Source organism: Hemitrygon akajei, chromosome 12, assembly GCF_048418815.1.
Source record: "Hemitrygon akajei chromosome 12, sHemAka1.3, whole genome shotgun sequence".
In the NCBI taxonomy this organism is placed as follows: Eukaryota; Metazoa; Chordata; class Chondrichthyes; order Myliobatiformes; family Dasyatidae; genus Hemitrygon; species Hemitrygon akajei.
Window position 1 is genome coordinate 46,684,453 of NC_133135.1, and position 20,710 is coordinate 46,705,162.

Sequence of the window (20,710 nt, forward strand, 5' to 3'; positions counted from 1 at the left end):
CTCGTGTTTGCTTTATATATTTAATCCTATCTTTTGTAAATAAGGGTGCCAAATTTTCAGAAATATTTCATATTATTCCAATTATAAGTAATTTTTTCAAGTGGAATGCAGCTAAAAGCTATATCTATTTTCATTTACTTAATGTATGTTAAAATTCTTTTTCTTTTCAGCGGTCTATTAAGCCCATTAACATTAAAACTTTAAAAATTCAGTAAATTAGTCATTATTTTTAACAGGGTTACTCCAGACTATAGTAATACCTAACTTTTCAACTTTCGTAGTACCTTGGGGAATCTTTTTAAAATTCTCCGTGTTGCTATGTGTCTCCCCCCCGATTGTCCAGGCACAGAAAAAAAGATTAAAGAAAAATAGATTATAAAGAAAAAAAATAACAAAATATCCCCCTACTAATGTTGTGAATAAAAAAAACACATTACCCCCCCCCCCCCCCGTTGTACGGGTCATGGCAATCGCCATGATTACACACGTGAATCCCGTAGCAATCGATCCGAAGTTCCCCCAGCTCCCCCATAACATAAAAAAGTATATATAAGAGAAGAAAAAATAGTATCACTACTCTCGATTAATATTTCTCAAATTTTTACCTTTCTCCCCCTGTATCATATAATTAAGAATATATTTAAATATCCTTCTGTCCTTAAACATCCATCAACTCCATTCACTGTCCCTGTCTTCATCTTTAATCCGTTTCACTTTTAAATCTTTGGCTGTGGTTTGCGAAAATTTGGGAGTTCTTGTGCAAATTCTTCCGCATCCCGATAATCAGTAAAAGATTTTCTTTTTCCGTCATCCAAAAAAATTATCAGGGTTGCCGGGTGGCGCAATATGAATTTATAACCCTTTTCCCATAAAACTTTTTTCGCTGGGTTAAATTCCTTCTTTCTCTTCAAAAGGTCATAACTTATATCAGGATAGAAAAGAACTGTTTTCCCTTCTATCATCAATGGCCCGTTTCTCTTTCTGGCACTTTGGGTAGCCGCCTTCAGGATCTTTTCTTTATCTTGATATCTTAAGCATTTTATCAAGATTGATTGTGGGTTTTGATCAACTTGAGGTCTTGATCGTAAGGCTCTGTGAGCCCTTTCAATTTCAATTAACTGGGTTCCTTCTTCCATTTTCAAAATTTCCAGAATCCATTTTTGAAAAAATTTATTGGATCCTCTCCCTCTATACCTTCTTTAAGTCCAACAATCTTAATATTACTTTGTCTGCTAAAATTTTCAAGTACATCCACTTTTTCCAACAACCGTTTTCTTTCTGATGTCCAGGCAGAAATATTATCTTCCATTTTATTCACTCTATCAATGGTGTCTCCTGTTGTTTCTTCCAAGTTTTTAATTTTCTTGTCCATTTTGTCCTGTCTTTTCATCATTTTATCAAACATAATCTTCATATTTTTAATATCTTTTTATTACTTTTAATGCTTTTAATTCATGCATTATTTGCACCAAAGATTTTTTTGTCTCCAATATCACCTCCAGCCTCTTCCTGTTGCTCTTCTTTGTTTGTCTCTTCATCTTCATCTGATTTATCCAGAGAATCTGATTCCACCTCATATTCACTTTCACTTTCAGTTCCGATCATAGCTGGGATTTGTAGTTTGGGTGCTCGTGTTTGCGCATGCCCCTTCCTTCACGCATGCGCAATTCCTGTTGCTCTTTTTTTTGGAAACGGTTGATGTTGTCGTAGTTTCCTGTTCTGTATCACCGGAGGTAAAATGCACTTGAGCCCGAGGCTCTTTCATGGCGGCTGGCCTTGATTCTTTTCCAACTTGTGTTGTCTTCAAAGTAGTAGTTTTCTTCTGCTTCTGTTTAGGAGACATATCTTAAGACAATCCTGAGTAGTTTATAAGTAATTTTTAAAAAGTATTTACTAACTTTTCTTCACTTAAACATTATTTTACTGGTTTCTTACGGGAGAGCTGGATTTCCACGTCTCGATCCTACGTCATCACGTGACGTCCCCCCAGCCTCAGTTCTGTGGAAATCTGGAATTGTATCTGATTCTCAGGAAATTGCACCTGTTTTGATGTACAAAGAATTGATTTAAAAAGTGAGGTTAGTGTGACATGTAGACAGGCTGACAGCCTAGTAAGGCCCTATAAATTCAGATTATGTAAATAGCTGTTTAACATGTATTTAGTGGTGATTGAAGAGAGAAATCTTGGGTGCAATAATGGAAGTATATTTATCTCCAGAAATTTTAATCAACACATAAAAAGATGATACCTCTCTGGCCAAGAAACAATCCCTCTGCACCCACTTTAGTGAACTTCTAGTAGATCACCTCAGACACACTGTGAAGATGCTTGAAACATTAATTTCTGAAGTGGAGAATTATGAACTGGTTAGAATGAATATATGGTTTTCTGTAATTAGGTAATGGTAGCGGTAGATCTGTGTAGGATGATGTTTAGGTATGTTCTGATAAGTCATGTTTTTTTTTCTCATGATATTATGTGAGAGATGTAGATTTAATTGTTGATGTTATTTGGTCTTTTCTCCTTCAGGGTATAGCTCCCCGACTAGAATTCTCAACAACATCAATTATCAAAGAATGCCTACTCAACCCTATACAAATAGAATATGCGGTGAGCTTTGCACTAAATAATTGACTAAAATATTGTTTTAAAAATATTAATTATTTATTCTGCCATGTATAGTAAATCTGCCCACATTGCTGAATATGCTCTGGATTAATGCTCTTGTCAGTTGTGTGAATGTCCTTCTCATTAAAACAACTATTTCTTTAATGTTTATGTAACTCTGTAATTCTTCACACACATCACATAATTACTAGAAAGAAAAAATAGTGTTGAAGGATAGTTTGGAGTCTTTTAATTCAAGGATTAAAATTGAATTATGTATTACACACAGGTAGATTAAAAGTAAATTGACATAATTGGAAGTGCAGCAAAATACTGTAAAAATTGACAAAATGAACATTATGTTTGCAGCATTAAAAACACATAAAAATTAAAAGCCTTTTTCATTCTTTGAGATACCTGAAGCTTTTTAGGATCTCTTAATACCAGGGCAAATTACCAGGGAAAGGAGTGAGATGCATAAAGAATTGCTTACCCATCTTTGACTAAACTTTTCACCCTGTATTGGAGACAAATGTCTTTACTGAAGGAAAAAAATATTCTTTCCATTCTGCAAAGGGAGATTAGTAGCTGGCACACATTTCCTGCACCCAGTCTAATCTAGAACAGATTCAGCAGGATTCACATAAGCTTCAGAAAATCTTTGTGTAGTTTGTTGACAGTACTATTGAATTTTTACTCTGGGGGATCCTGGAGTCTTCGGAGTACATTATTGAATTTTAGATTACTATAAACTTTCAGTGAGACTGCTAAAGTACGTTGGAGGTGCTATTGTTGAAGTTACCTACAAGGATATAAAGAGCACTGTTGTTTGGCAATTTCAATACTTCCCTGTATTTATATTCCCTGTAATAAAGGCCAACAACCCATTAGTTTTCCTAATTATTTGCTGTACTTGCTTGCTAACTTTTTTGTGTTTCATCTACTAGATTATTTTATTTCTTTTATTAATGCCTTTGTGCAAAATAATCTTTTTTAGGAGAACAATATGAAGTTGGAAACACAGACCTCCCCAGTCAGACAATCTTTGACAAAATCATCTAAGAGGAAAACTTGCCTTGCAGAATGCCCAAGAAAGTTCAGCAAACATAACCGCTACGAGGAACCTACAATCGCATCCCAGACACGGTCTCCATCACCATATACCAAAAGACGAATGGCAGCACTCTCAGAGGAAGCAAATCAGAGACTTGCGCACCTAAATCTAGGACCTTATGAATTTAAAAAGACAACCACTAGCAAGCCTCCATTTGTAATAAGACATGTATGTGATCAAAGATAATCAAAAAATTACACTGACTTGAGATATTAACATTCCTTTTTTATTTCCATATATGCTTCCTAACATGTTGAGTACTCAGAATTTTCTGTTCTACATTAGAAGTAGCAGGAGAAGCTCCCTGTTCCCACATTGTTATTCGATAAGTCATATTTGATTTACCTTTTTAGCACAACTTTTCTACACAAATCTTATATCCGTTAATTACCAAAAATCTTTTCATTCCCATCTTGAATAAACTGAGTGACTAGGGTTCCATAGTCATTTTGTATTGCAAATTCAAAAGATTCATTGTACCTGGTGAAGAAATTTCTTCTGAACTTTGTCCTTCATTACTAATAATTAAACAATTTGATGCTGCGACCTCCTGATTGTGGAAACCTGCCAGGAAAAACAGCAATGTGGCATCTACCCTGTTGAACTCCTTAAGAACTTGTATTCTCTTTTGCATCAGGTGGCTCAGTTTACTTAATCTCTCCTTGTACAACAAACCTGCCATACCAGGAATTAATCTGGTGAACCTTTGCTGTGTCACCTCTGCATATCCTGACTAGGATCTGCACTCAGTAATTCAGTTATGTTTTCACCATAACCCTATGTATAAACGTAAGTGAAGCAGGATAACTTACTCTTGTACTAAAATCCTCATTCCATAAAAGCTACTTTGTCATTTGTCCACTTGCTTGCTGTAGCTGCAAGTTAACTTCCAGTGATTTGTACAGGCAGCCAGTTCCCTCTGAGTACCAATGTTTTTCAGTCTCTTACCATTTTAAAAACTCTGGATTTTATTTTTCTAGTATTTGGAGCATTCATACTAATTTGCTTTTACATAGTTCATGTGTTGATTAATTGTCAAGCATTTGTATGTGTTTTTATCGGCAATACACATATGATAGGCAATTGAACTGAGCATTAGGAAAATTGGAAATATTTAAAATAACTTGTTTAAAACCCTATCATAGAATTGTACAGCACAAAAGGCTCTTTGGTCTATCAATGTTAACTTTGCCCATTTGCACCAATCCTATTTGGCCATATTCAGTTTATATCTTTCTGTGCCTTACCTAAATAAGTGCCAGTCTAAATCTCTTTTAATTGTACTGATTGCATCTGACTCCTCTGGCAGTGAATTCCAGATATAGATTATTCTCACTTTTTTTAAAACTCTTACCCTCAAATGCCCTTTAAAACTTCTTCCTGTCAGCTTAAATTTATCCTCTCTTGTTTTTGAGACCTTTGCAGTAAAAAAATAACTGTGACTATCTGCATATCCATGTCTTTTCTAATTATATCCATCTCTGTCAGGTCACCCTTCGTCATCCTTTGTTCCAGGAAAAACAAAACCAGCCTGTCCAATCTCTCTAAATAACTAAGAGTCATAGAGCAATACAGCACAAATACAGGTGTTTTGGTCCAGTGAATCTAAGCAGACCATGGTGCCCACCCAGCTAGTTCCTGTTTGGCCCATATCACTGCTAGCCCCACCACTCCATTTACCTCAACCATTTCCTTTGGCAGCTCGTTCTATGTACTCGCTACCCTTTGTATGAAAAAGTTGCCTCTCAGGTCCTTTTGAAATCTTTTCCCTCTCGCTCTAAACTTAGCACCCTAGTTTTAGACTCCCCAACCTCGTGAAACGACTTTTAGCATCAACCTTATCTACACTTCTTTATCTTTTAATCACTTCTATATCTTTATTTTCCTACATTTGGAGGAATAAACCTCTCTTTAACTCAGGCCTTCTGGTCCTGGCAACATGCTCATAATTTTTTTTGTAGTCCTTCCAGTTTAACCATGACCTTCCTATAAAAGGGCTGCCAAAACTGTACACAGTATTCCAAGTGCAGCCTCACCAATGAATAATACAACTACAACATAATGTCCTAGCCCCTGTGTTTGGTGCTCTAACTTAATGGAGGCCTTTTTATCATCTGATGTGATACAATTTTCAATGAGCTATGCACTTGCATTGCTAGATCTCTTTGTATCATTACACTTCACATTCATTGTATAAGTCCTTCGTTACAGTGGATGCAGTCTCACTAGCTCCTCATTCAGCCTTGAATCACCTGGACAATAGCAATACCTACATCAGGCTGCTGTTTATTTATTACAGTTTAGCATTTAACACCATCATTTCTTCAGCACTAATGAACGAGTTCCAAAACCTGGGTGTCTGTACCTCCCTCTGCAATTAGATACTTGCCTTCCACATCAGGAGACCACAGCCAGTGCAGATTGGAAATAACATCTGTTTGCTGACAATTAACATTCGCACATCTCAAGGATGCGTGCTTAGACCACTGCTCTATTCTCTCTAACCCACAACTGTGTGGCTAGGCACAGCTCAAATGCCATCTGTAAATTTACTGTTGTCACAACTATTGTTTGCAAAATTTTAGATGGTGATGAGGAAGCGTACAAGAGTGTGATAGATCAGCTGGTTGAGCGGTGTCACAACAACAATCTTGTACTCAACATCAGTAAGTCCAAGGACTTGATTGTGCACTTCAGGAAGGGGAGGTCGAGGGAACACACACACCAGTCCTCATCCAGGGATCAACAGTGAAAAGATTGAGCAGCTTCAAGTTCCTAGGTGCAAATACCCCTGAAAATCTACCTTGGGGCCAACGTATTAAATTACAAAGAAAACACAACAGCAGCTGTATTTCATTAGGAGTCTGGGGAGACTTTGTACGGTATCAAAGGCTCTCGTAAATTTCTACAGATGTACCAGGTAGAGCATTCTAACTGGAGACGGAAGGACCGTAGTGCAGGATTGGAAAGAGGTGCAAAAAGCAGTGAACTCAGCCAGCTCCATCATGGACATTGGGCTCCCAGGTATTGAGGACATATTTAAAAAGCGATGCCTCAAATGGGCAGTATCCATCATTAGTGACCCCATTTGCCCATAACATTCCCCTTTTTCATTGATACCATCAAGAAAGAGGTGCAAGTGCCTGAAGATACATACTCAACATTTTAGAAACAGCTTGTTCCCCACCACTATCAGATTTCTGAATGAACAATGAACCCATGTACACTATCTCACAAACATAAGAAAATCTGCAGATGCAGGAAATCCAAAGCAACACACAAAAATGCTGGAGGAATTCAGCAGACCAGGTAGCATCTGTGGAAAAGAGTAAGCAGCTGAAGTGTCCCTTCATTAGGACTGCTGAAGGATCTCTGCCCTAAACGTTGACTGTTTACTCTTTTCCATAGAGGCCTGCTGAGGTCCTCCAGCATTTTGTATTTTGTGTGTGTTACACTACCTCACTATTTCTTTCTTTTTCTTTGCTTATTTTTGCACTTTATTTATTTTTAATATATATATTTCTTATTGTAATTTATAGATTGTATTGTATTGCTGCCACAAAGCAACATAATTCACGACATATGCCAGTGATATTAAACCTGAATCTGATTCTGCTGGTTTGACTTTTCTCATACTTAACTGTGTTTAATCCACTTGCCATTCTTCGGCCCACTTCCTTAACTGATCAAGATCCCCCTATGATAATCTTCACTATCAACAACTCCTAAAAGGTGTGATCTCAAATTTACTAGGCAAGTATTGTGTATTTGCATCCAAACAGTTTGTATAAATAAATAATGCCAACCCGTATGCCACACCACTAGTCACTGATCTCCATTCTGAGAAATAACTTTCAACTACCACTCTTTGCTTCTTACTCTGAGCCAGTTGACCTCCATAGTTCATAGCATGGACATTATTACTCATGTAGAGTTAATAGACATTGCACATCATCTTAAAGAATTCTAATAAACTATTCCTAAATTAACGTGCTGCTGAAGAGATTTTCAATTAACAAGCTAATTGAAATCTGTTATCTTGGTTTCTTTGAGCTATATCCCTTAAACTGCTTCTCTGACATGGGAAAGCTTTCTTTGTCTCTCTTTAGATATTGTACAAAAGCATCAACAGACTTAAGTACTGGAAGTTTATTTTAAGTTTTTGCTCCTTGTTGGTGTCTGTGTTGATATAATTGTTGGATTGGAACTGGCAGTGTTGCAATGAATTATTGAAAGCAGCTTCAGATTTTTTGCAACATATCATGCAAATAAGGCAATCCCAAAGTTGCTATCAATTTTACAGAGTAATTTTGCTCTCATGCCAACATAAAATCTAGACCATTGTCTTAATGTATTGTCTTCCTCTTGGGTCATTACAACTGGCAGACCTGCGTTAAACTAGAGATTTAATCACCTTTCTATGTTTGAACACAAAATCTAGGATGATACCACAGTGAATTATTGAGAGAGTACTGCACTGTAGAAGAACTATCTTCCAGAGAAAATGTGCCTCTTGTTTGATTTTAAAGATATGACTGCTATTTGAAGAAAATATTTTATGCTGTTCTGGCTAACATTTAAGCTTCAAGCAATATCATTAATGTAAATTAACTGGTCAATTAACACAGAGATGTTATCTATTTTTCCACAAAACAGGGCAATGATTGGCTTTCCTGTTCAATATATCGATGATAATACTTAATTCTATACATTAGGTTAAAGTATGGGATTGAATATGAAAACCTGAGTTTGTATTGAAAAAAAACATAAATCAATGAGGAAAGTTACTTCTGCATACTTAACTTAAACTTTATTTGTATCTTCAGATTGATCATAAGTTGTTGCCCACTGATGATCTGTGCATTAACACATCCATTTATCCTAAACCGAATTATCAGAAGAGTTGGCCTCTGAGTTCATCATTTTGTGATGGTAGGACCAATACCTTCTCTATTTTGTGTTCTTAAGCATTAGTGATTAAGTTCAAAGTACTTAACTTTATTTAGTTATTGTATTTTGTTATAGCTACTTCTCTGTGTTGATCACAGCCTAGAATATTATAATTTCAATTAATCAGGAGACTTGTCAGATGTCAACTGTTTGGATTGGCTACGATTTTGTCCTCGTTGTATCATGCTGTGATGTTAAACCAGCCATATAAATTAGACTACCACGTGACATCAAATTGTTACACAATTCCAAGAAGCTAGGATCTAAAAACATGGTTTAATAGATGATAACAATGGCGACATTGGCAAAGATACACTAATAGTGCAGAATGAAGAATAATGAATATCAGATTTTTAAAGCAGGATATTATAGATCATTTCTAATGGATATTACAATATGCATTATAATTAATTTTGATTCAGTTAGTATAAGAGTAGTGCTGCATTGCACATTCTCCAAAGAGATGATGCAAGCATATTATTAAGAATGATTAACAAACTTCCAATACAGATATACAGGTTCTGCTGAAACAGAGTTGGAGTGCCCTTGGGCAGTCAGTGACCTGTGTAAATTACCTTATCCTGCTTATTTCTAGAATTAAGCTGATATTGTCAACCTTGCTCTCTGCTGTGTCAGCACAAGCAACCCTGCCCTGGGCAGATAGTTTTAATATGTGTGCATGTGGCTCTTCACCCTTTAACTAGAAAAATGCCTAATAAATCTGAAAGTTCATTATGAACCTTATTTTCTCGCCAATTCTATTTATTACTAACAAGCAATTTGGCCAATCTTAGAAGGTAAATTAGTTTGCTGTTTTTTTTTTGTAAAAATAGCTTTGGAAGTGTTTCTTTTAGGCTGAAAGCAATCTCTAGAGATCCCTCTGTTTGCAGACTTCCAGTGAAACAACACTGAGTACTTACCAAATTAATTTTCTCATGGAAAAATAAGAGCCAATGATGCAGGAGTAGTTAGTTTTATGGTTCTAATTTTTTATGAACTTTGATATGAACCAAGATCCGTAAAGTGCAGCATTTTCCAGGATTAGCTGACGTTAGTAATAGTAAGGTGTATCTGATGAGAAAATTCTGGAGTTTTATTAGCAACTTCTTAAAAATATTTTATTTTTACCTTTTTAATCTCAACGCTTCCATGGTTCTGTTATAATGAAGGGTTTCACATATTTTCAGAACCTCCTTGCCTCCTAACATAATCACTATATACATCCACCTTTTGTGTCATTATTTGCAGGGGAGGGGTAGCACAACAAAAGTGGCTCAGTTGGTGTTCCATTTACTTATCAATACATTACCCACGTGATGTAATTGTTTTAATTATGTAGCTTATTAACTAATTCATTCCTATCTCTGGAAATTTCCTTATCTTACTATAAAAGTGATAGATTTTTCAGAGGCACCATCTTAGCTATCTTTATTCCTTTGTCTTTGCATCCATACACCCCTTTGCATCATTTCGCAGCTATTTATTTGGTTTGCTTAGTATTTGTATGTTTGTTTATACTCTAAAATAAATGGAATTTGTAGAATTAAGACTGTTCATCATTCCTGACTCCTGGAAAAACCCTAAGGATCAGAAAATAAACAGAGATCCAGCGGTACAAATCAAGTAGAGCAGGGCTAAGCACACAGCCTGTGGTGCACCTGTGCTGATGGCGATTGTGGAGGAGATGTTGTTGCAAATCTGAACTGACTGGTATCTGCAAGTGAGGAAATTGAGGACCCAGTAGCACAAAGGGGTTTTGAGGCTAAGGTCATGAAGCTTATTGATTAGTTTTGAGAGGACGATGGTATTGAATGCTGAGGTGTAACTGATAAAGGGCATCTTGATGTTCCAGAGTTCAGTGAAGAGCCAATGAAATGGCAACTGTTAATTGACTTGTTGTGGCTGCAAGCAAAATGGAGTGGATCCAATTTGCTTCTCAGGCAGGAGTTGATATGTTTCAACACCAAGCTCTTAAAGCACTTCATCACAGTGGATGGAGGTGCTACTGGAGGATAGTCACTGAGGCAGGTACCACATTCTTCTTAGGCAACGGTATAATTCAAGTCTGCTTGAAGCTGTGGGTACCTCAGACTGCTGAAGCAATGAGTTAAAAATATCGGTGAACGCACCAGCCAATTGATCAGCACAGGTCTCTGGTACTCTGACCAGGTACCCCATCTGGGCTGGATGCTTTCCATGGGTTCACCCTCCTAAAGGATGCTTTCACATCAGCCTCAAAACAAATCACAAGGTCATTCAGAGCTGTGGGAGTTTGTGAAGGTTCCTTCATGCTTTGATGTTCAAAGTAAGCATTGAAGGCATTGAGCTCATCTGGGAGTGAAGACTTTTTGTCATCTATGTGGCTTGGTTTCACTTTGTAAGAAGTAATAGCATTCAAGCTCTGCCACTGCTGTCGAGCATCCTTCAGTGATACATCTTTGGTTCGGAATTGCCACTTTGCCCATATGATTGTTTTCCAGAGTTTACACCGGGACCTCTTGTGTGTTACTTGGTCACCAGACTTGAATGCCACTGATCTGGCCCTCTGCAGATTGTGGCTCTCGTGGTTCATCTAAGGCTTCTGGTTGGGAAGAACTCTGATTTTGTGGGGACACACACATGTGCGATTGTTTTTATAAAGTCTGCGTATTCGTTTAGATCCTCTGATGAGTCCTTGACCCAGGCTCAGTCCACCGATTAGCAGCAATCCCATAACCGTCCCTCTGCCTCCCATGACTAATTCTTTGTTGTCCTCATCTCTGGAGCCTTGTTCTTTAGTCTCTGTATGCAGGTAGGAGAAGGACACTCAAATAATCAGATTTCCCAAAGTGCTGTCTGGACATGGAATAGAAGGCCTTTAGAAGATTGTGAAATTGCTAGTTCATTAAGATGGTTCAATAGTACACTTATAGGGAAATTACAGGCTTCGGATTGCAGTGAGAGCAATCCAAATGGGGTATATTTAGAAGTTCTGTAAGCAACCCGCAATACGTTGCCGTGGCTCACTGGAAACATCTTGCCAATAGCCTGTAATATTCAAATCAATCCTCATATCTCTAAATAACAATCGACATTTAAATTTGATACCAGTGGCTGAAGTGTACTCTTGCTATAAGATGTTAGCATGTATGATTTTTTAAAATTATTTGTTTATATTAATCATATTTATTTTTGTTCTGAAGTTGGAGACAAAATTGTTATTTGGACTTTTCAGCTGCTCATTCATACAATCCAAATTTTCTAGAATTTTACCTCCAATGTGGCATGTTGAGGTCAGTGCTAGGTTAATAATAGGTTTTATGTGGTATAGTTTGCATATCATTCACACAATCATACACATAGATGAGCAGGTTAAGATATAGAAGTAGGAGGCATTTGAGCTGTAGCTTCTGAAATCAATATAATTACTTAAATTAAAAACTTAAATGCTCTATGAAAATAATTGTAAAAGTTAATGTATGTTTTCTGCACTTTCTCATTATGAGTACCTTATCATTTTCTATACAGATTCTTGAACTGGGCAGTGAAGACAATGGTTGATTTCTCAACCTATATTGATAAATGTGACAGAAATTTGAGGCAATGTCTTTAGAATAGATCCTTGCACCCAAAAAAGCTGGTACCATTGGAAGTGGATGAGCCTCTCTCTGCCCTGCCAGAGTATCTAATTGTTTCAGGTTTCCTGCAGGAGAGATCTGTCATCAGCTGAATGCATTCTTTGATTAATGTTACTTTGGAGTAATGCTGCCAATTTCATTGCCACTGAGAAGGCTGTCTGGTTCGTGGATACACTTTAGTTCTTCCCTGGATAGCCCTTGTTTTCTTTCTGAACCAGGTGATAGTGAAAATGGGTTATCAAATCATTTAGATGGGTTGGACATAGAGTTTTCAGACTGCCACCAACTTGAAACCAACTTTTAGTTGCTGTTATGTTCAGGGGAACATTTGTGTTTATTTTGCCAGGCATTATTTAATTAACACATAGAGTCATAGAGCACTACAGCATAGAAACAGGCCTTTTGGCCTAGCTAGTCCATGCTGAACTAATATTCTGCCTCGTCCCATCAACCTGCACCCAGAACAGAGCCGCCCATTCCCCTCCCATCCATGTATTCATCCAGACTTCTCTTTGATGTTGAAATCAAACCCACATCCACCACATCTGTTGGCAGCTTGTTCCACACTCGTACCACCCTCAGAGTGAAGATATTCCTTCTGAAGTTTCCCTTAAACATTTCACCTTTCACTCTTAACCTGTGACCTCTAGTTCTGATCTCACGCAACCTCAGTGGAAGTTGCCTGCTTGCATGTACCCTATCTATACCCCTCATAATTTTGTAAACCTTTATCCCCTCATTCTCCGAAGCTCTAGACCTACATCCATAATCCGTAATCTTTGCTCCACAAACCCCTGATGTCAGTCAGTAAACACACCCCTCTGATTCCGAACCAGATCTTCATCATTCCAAAGGTTGACAGACACTTTCCCAGTGAACCCCTCTCCCATTAAATCCCTGGGATTCTGTCCTCATCCTCTCCCTAACAACCCATCTTACTCGACCCCATGGACCACCTCAGGCAAAGACACTTATTCTTCTCCACAACAAAGCACACCAACTTTGAGTAATCTTGGATGAAGCAGAATTTTCACACAGACAGGAAGGAAGGAATAATTGAACGCTCATTGGCAGCCCATTACGATACAGATCCAAAAGCTGAATTGGTCTATGAGAAGTTCAACATCACAGAGCAAGAGACTGAGAGACCCCGATGGACACAAGATCTAATACCTGAGGATGATGGGGTGGGTTGTCCTATAGATGATACTTTGGACTGATCCATTGTGGAAGCCTCCAGGTCTGAGTTCACAGAATGAAAAAAATGAAAAAATTTCATAATAGAATGAAAAAATGTTACTCATTTTTTGTGAAAATAATCAGTCATTATATCATCTTTTTTTCAGATCCATCGCTACGTGGAAGTTACAGACCCAACAAGACTTCAGAAAATGTATTTTTATTTTAATTTCTTCCAAAAAGTGTGCATTTAATTGATAATGATTGACATTGTTCGTGACACATCTGTTCTTATGTGTTAGTTTTTATATCGAAGGTCTTGGAAAACTGAACTTGAAATGAACATTTTTTAAATTATCTCTTCAACTATTTATAGGAATGTTATTTGAATCAGACACTTAAATACAGAAATGTTATTTTTAAGTCTACAGGAGGTACTAAATTACATTTATTTCAGTTTAGTTATATTTATATTGGTCTTTTATTGATTTTGTTTTTACCTATGCAAAATTTGCTAACTACATAATAGAAATGACCACATTGTAAGCTTTCAACAGAATTGGCTCATAAGAATAGAATGTTCATGTTACATCTGCGACTGATTATTCTGCAACTTATGGCAATATTCATAAGTTCTAGGAGCTCCAGGTGCAGGTGCATTTTCAAAGCCGTAATATTTTGTGTTACAGAGGATTCACTAATACTAAGCTTCAAGTTCCAGTCCCACATAAAAACTCAATAACATAAAATCAACTTTTGTGCTATGTGGAAATTGTATGCCTGCTAGTAATTTTTTAAATCATCATGGTTGTTGAAAAAAATTTCCAAAATTCATAGATTTTTCTTACTGTATGTGCTTGATTTGTTTTATATTTCCCTATTTATTGTCATTTCTTGTTTCTTCTATTGGCTTTTGACTTAGATAATTCAAACTTAAATTATAATCTTGAGACACAAGAAAGGCTCCAGATAGGTGGAAGAAGCAAAGGGCTGAATAAAATGGAATCTGATGGAACCCATCACCTTCCAGATTCTCACTTCATTCCCACCTCTCCCACCCCTACCCCACCCTCCTATCTTCCCCACCTTCCTATCTCCTATCTTGTCAACCTGGATTCACCTATCACCCACCAGCTCATGCTCCTCCCTCTCCTCCCACCCTTTTATTCTGGCTTCTTCCCTTTCCTTCCAGACCTGATGAAGGTCTCAGCCCAAAATATCGAGTGGTCACTTACCTCCATAGTGTTGCCTAAAATACTGAGTTCCTCTAGCATCTTTGTGTTGAATTGTAATTTGTTTGTGAATAGGTAATTTGTTATTTTCATGAAACTGTGACACCAACATTTTCATATGTGAATGCAAAACGTTTGAATTTGTAATATATAATTTTTATTGTTTTTTGCCATTTAAAAAGCATAGATGGTGTTTTATTTGGAGCTTCTGTTAAATCAAGATACAGTGGTATTTCTAAAGACATGATTTGCCAAGGTCAAAGCTCCCTCTGTGTATTTCTAGTGATAATAATTACAGCCTTTTTTTATTACTTTCTAGGCCATCAAGAAGCCTCGTGAGAAAGATCTAGATGTTTTTTCTGAAGGCACTGATGCACATATTATGTCAGGACCAGCTGGCAGACAATTCTCTCCTGCGACGGTAATGAACTGTTCAGCATCATCATATTTCCAGAAACAAAGCCCTATCTTAAAGCGATTATCTCTTCGAGAGAGGTAGTTTTCTACATTTTTTTTTCCTTTTCACATTTATACTTATTTTAAGGCTAGTAATATTCTGTTTCTGTGAACATAAGTATGGATGGAATGTCAATATAAATTTGTAATTTTAGAAGTATTGTATGCAATCTCCACATTTAGAAGTGATGGGGCTGGAAGTATTTACATCTTTTAAAAGAAATTTTCACAGATATGTGGATAGGAAAGGTTTCAAAGGTTATGACTAAATATAGGCAACTTGAGGACAAGTTGGGCCCAAGGACCTGGTCCCATCCATCATAATTCCAGGACTCTGTCGCTGTAAGTTTGGGAATAAACAGGCCTAAATGATGTTGCTGGGAATATGAATAAGAAGATTGTTATGATTTTATAATAGATGAAAAGAGAAATTGAGACAGGGACATGGTGACTCTGATGACTTCTTGGAATATGGTCTACAAATATTGGAACTTTTGACAATTTCCCTCTATACACTGTCCGTACTTGCACCACCTTTTCTTAAGCAAAGTTAAAGGAACCACAATGAAAGCATCTGTTATCAGGAGTTTTCAAGTATTCACATAATGGTAGAATTCTGTGGAAGCTTTTGTGGTGAACTGGAGCAGATTTCTAATTGAGCAGTCATCATACAGAAGACTGCAGTAATCATAACTTTAAGTGAGATGCCCTTTAAATTACATAGCTGTAAAATGCTGAAAACTTGGTGTGTCATTAATGGCCAATGACTGACAAGGTTCTAGACAATGTGAGCAATGATATCAATGGTATTTTTCAAGTGTTAAAAATGTCATGGGTACATGGGAATACATGATCATCTTTTCAGAGATAGTCTGAAGTAATTTAAAGATAATGAAGTATAAAATAATGTATTTATTGCAAATACTGTTTAGAAGAGTAGTGTTACAATCATATTTATGTTCTGCCTCTACCCATATGTAGATCATGTTAGAGAATTTAACAAACTGGATATGCTGAGCATTTGCAGATGTACTGCACAATTGTAGATTAAAATAAGACTTTTTGAAAGAAACTAGAGTCGTTACCTTTTTTTTTAAAGATGCACTGAAAACAGTGGGTAATTTTATCCATATTATTGTGAGATGTAAATTTATTTTGTCCAACTGTTTTGCATTCTATTACTTTCAGTTGCTAATATTTTTTGAAATTTAAGTGATTCTATTAAATTATCAACAGTGTCAAGAACTGTTTGCAAAATTAGATTAATAGATAATTGGTTAAGCAGAATTTTTAGACCAACATATCATTTTACTGTGTTGAAAGATTTTGTCAACAAGATTTTATGTACACAGAATAATACTTACAAAATGCTAGAGGAATTCAGGAGGGTCAGGCAGTATCCATGGAAAGGAATAAACAGTTGACATTTCGGTCTGAGATCCTTCATCAAGTCTAGAAAGGAAGGGAGAAGAAGCCAGAATGAGAAGGTGGGGGAGGGGAATGGTGATAGGTAAATCCAGGTGGGTAGGGAAAGAGAGGATTAAGTGGCACCATAGTGGTTAGCGCAATGCTATTACAGCTCGGGGCGTCTGAGATCATTTTCCAGCATCCTCTGTGTGCATGTTCTTCCCATATGCAGGCCATTCACCTTTTCCCCCACCTCCATTCTGGGTCCCAAATAGTCCTTCTAGGTGAGGCAGTGCTTCACATGCAAATCTGTTGGGGTCATCTACAGTATCTGGTGCTCCTGATGCCATCTCTTCTACATCGGTGATACTGACGTAGATTGTGGGGCTGCTTTGTTGAGTACTTTCGCTCCATCTGCAAGAAGTAAAACTTCCTGGTGGCCAACCACTTTAATTCCGATCCCCATAACTATATCGACATGTTAGTCCATGGCCTCTCTACTGCCAAGATGAGGTCACTCTTACCTCTTCTCTTCTCCTCATCAGCCTATCCCCTCCCATTGTTGCCCCTGCTTCTTCGCTTTCTCCCATGATCCATTCTCCTCTCCTATCATGCCTTCTTCTTCAGCCCTTTACCTTTTCCACCCATCATCTCCCTGCTTCTCACTTCAGTGTTTCATCCTTTCACTCATCGAGTTCCTTCCTTCCCTGTTCCTGGCTTCCTCTGCTTTCCCTCTTTCCACAGTCTCTCTTCCCCAGCAGCCTTCCTAAGTCCTTTACACAACCTCTCTGTCTACCCTTGAGAATAGCCCTAGCAAGATGTTTGTAGTGGATTGATATCTCTGTTATCAGCTGGCCACCTGGTGTTGCTTTTGAGTCTTTGTGTGCCATGCAGTGTAAGTACTATAGTAAGACAGGATTTCAAACTGCACTGCTTTCTGAGGCTGACAAGGTTGGGACCTAGTTCATCCTTTCCCCAGCTTGGAAACACTTCATAGGCACCCTAATGGTCCCTCAACAAGAGTGAATAGAGTATATTCATAAGTCTGGACTGGTCTGAGTTCCAAGACTATTGCCACCTATGTAAAGGCTTCTCTACATGAATACATCTGGTTTGACTTGATAAGAATGATCAGGATTATCTGGGTGCTAATTATCTAAGCATAAAATGATCTTGCATTAGGAACTCTAACTGAGGGCTGAGGTCCAGCTGATTGTGTAAAGAACAGATTGTATTGGAAAGGCTGCAGAAGATCCAGCAACTATTTGACAACCATTTTGTGGACAACAAAAATAAGTCGCTGTGTCTCCTTAGAAAAAGTATGGCAATTTCACTGACCACTGGGATTCCTTAGCCCACAACAATTCAAAATGAAGTAGAAACATACAGAATGACACCTATAATCCTGAATTCCTTCAGCTGGAGCATGCAGAAGCCCAGCATAACTGGTGGAAAGGGCACCAATTCCCAAATTACCCTTTTTACCAACACTGTCATTGACCACCAGCTCCACGTAGCGTTCACTATGCAGCTTCAACACTGGTCTTGTGACTATCACTAACCCACCAAGCTGAACTAAAAGCAAGTCATCCTTGACACCTGAGGGACAGCTGGAAGTGGGTGGGGGCAGAGGGGAGCTATGTTAGGACTTGTTAGTTACATTATAGGACTCTGATTTAAGAAAATACTCTACTCTGCTTTATTTCACGTGATATACTCTAAATAAAGGCTGATTTATACTTCTGCATATGGGCTACGCCATAGCCTACATTGTAGGCCTGATTTTCACTTCTGCGTAGGCTCTACGCCATAGCGAGCATGCGTTGGTGTGCGCCATAACGCTAGTTGGCAGCGGAGTTTCGATGCCACTGTGTTGAGTTTCTTCGTGAGAGACATGGACGAGGAAATGCATTTCAAACATTTTCACATGTTGGCAGGTAGATTTGACGATTTGGTTCATCTATTTCACATTGGTGTACAGACATGGCGGAGAAGAAGCAACCGGAAATGCGTAGGAGGAAATGCGATGCTACCAAGCGGACCAATCACAGTTGTTGCGGTCTACGTCACCGCAATGCGTGAGTTACTATTTTGGGGAGGTGCACGTCACCCTACAGTGTAGGGTACATGGTACCTACAGCATAGATTCAACGCAGAAGTATAAATTGGCCTTAACACTATATAACACTGCTCTACTCTCTCCACATTCATGACTGTGTGGTTAAGTACAAGTCAAATGCCACCTATAAATTTGCTGATGTTGGTCAAGTCTCAAGTGGCAATAAGTAGGTGTTCAGGAAAGATGTATCAGCTGGTTTAGGGGAGTCACTACTGCAACAACTTCAAACTCAGTGTTAGCAAGACTGAGGAATTGATTGTGGACTTTAGGAGTGGGGAGAACATACAGGAGACCTTATTGAGCAGTCAATGGTAAAAAGAATGAGCAAATTTTAAGTTCCTGGGCGTCAATATTGGAGGCCCGATTTTGTGCCCAACACATTGATTCAATCACAAAGCAGACATGTCAGCAGCTCTGCTTTGTTTGGAGGTTGAGGAAATTTGGTATGTTATCAAATACTCTTTTACATATTTATATAGATGTAAAGTAGAGAGCATTCTGACTGGCACAGGATTTCACAAACCCGCAGAAGGCTGTAGAGTCAGCGAGCTCCATTATGGTCACAGTTCTCCTCACCACTGATAATATCTGCAAAGGGCGGTGCCTCAGGATAGTAGGATCTATTACTAAAGGCCCTGTCCCTCTGGGGCATGCCTTCTTATTACTACCATTGGAGAGGAAATACAGGATTCAACAATTCAGAAAACAGCTTCTCTCATCTGCCATCAGATTTCTGAACAGTCCATGAACACTACCTCATTATTCCTTTTTATGTCTATTTATTTATTTTTGCAATGTGTAGTAATTTCATGACTTCGTACTGCTGCTGCAAAACAACAAATTTCACGTCAGTTTAGTAAGTGAAAATAAATGCTTTTGATTTTCTTTACAATAGAACAATTTCAGAGGTGAGGTTAAAAACTTAAGAATTGAAATAGCATCTTGTTTTAATCATAATGTCTTTTACTTAAAAATTGAGTTGTTCATGCATTATATCTTTTGTTTTTTTAAGTAATATTGTAATGTTCTGAACTTCCAGGCTACAAATGCCATTTTTAAAGAATTGATCGGTGACTTGATTCACAGCTCTTATATTGATTACATGATCTTACTTTTTGAAATTACATTTCTTTTGCAAGAAATTGTTATTGATTCAGTATTTGTATGGGTCAGTATGCTTGGGCTTTTGGACAGATGTCGCTCAGGTGAATCCGGGATTCATTTGATTGACCTGTTTTGGTAGTTTGTTGCAGTATCTCCACTGTATGAGGGTTGATACTTATCAATAACCAATTAAAAATACCAGTATTTGTCTCCTGATGATAAATGAAATTATTGTTAGGGCAACAATGCGTAACTGCCAATGTTTTTTCATTTCTAAATCTTTTGCCACCTTTATAATCTGATCAACATTGCAATGACAGCAAACCATAATCTAGAAACAGTCATTTATTTCCATGGACGTTTTTTACAGATATGCAATTTAGGTTGTTTGGTTTTGACCCCCCCCCCCCCCCCCCACTCCATTAAGATGCAAGATTATTGTCATTCTTCAGTACACAAGTGTAAAGGAGATCAAAGTGATTGTTACTGCAGATCTGATGTAGCATAAAAGAAGCATAAGCAATATAATAAATATAAAAACAATCCTATAAAACAATCTTTACAACTGTAAAGTGGAGGTGCATGGGGGATACTGGATGCTGAGGGGTTGTGGAGATGAGTGGCTAATGTGGATGTAGTGGTAGTGGAGGTGTTGATCAGAATGGATGCTGTGTAGTCCCCTTCCTGATGGGAGTGGGACTAACAGTGCATAAGCAGGGTGGGTAGGATCCTTCATGATATTGCTGGCCTTTTTTTGGCATCCTTTTGTATATATGTTCTTGATAGTGTGTAGGTTAATGCCAGTGATTGATTGGGCACTTTTAACTACCCATTGTCGAGCCCTTCTGTCCATCACAGGGCAGTTCCCATATGATGTTGCATATTAAGGATGCTCTCAACTGCACATCTGTAGAATGATGAGAG

General features: G+C 37.8%; 1 protein-coding gene across 4 annotated transcripts in view; it reads left to right on the forward strand.

Moving 5' to 3' along the window:
- spata6 (spermatogenesis associated 6) overlaps positions 1 to 20,710 on the forward strand; it is a 134,668-nt gene that overhangs the window by 90,777 nt on the left and 23,181 nt on the right. For 2 of the 4 annotated variants that reach the window (XM_073063041.1, XM_073063042.1), the window contains 5 exons: positions 2,531 to 2,611; positions 3,606 to 3,890; positions 8,549 to 8,654; positions 13,636 to 13,682; positions 15,020 to 15,195. In XM_073063041.1, the coding sequence (XP_072919142.1) occupies positions 2,531 to 2,611; positions 3,606 to 3,890; positions 8,549 to 8,654; positions 13,636 to 13,682; positions 15,020 to 15,195 (695 nt within the window). The remainder of the gene's footprint in view (positions 1 to 2,530; positions 2,612 to 3,605; positions 3,891 to 8,548; positions 8,655 to 13,635; positions 13,683 to 15,019; positions 15,196 to 20,710) is intronic. The other 2 variants (XR_012101032.1, XM_073063043.1) reach the window with 2 other exon arrangements.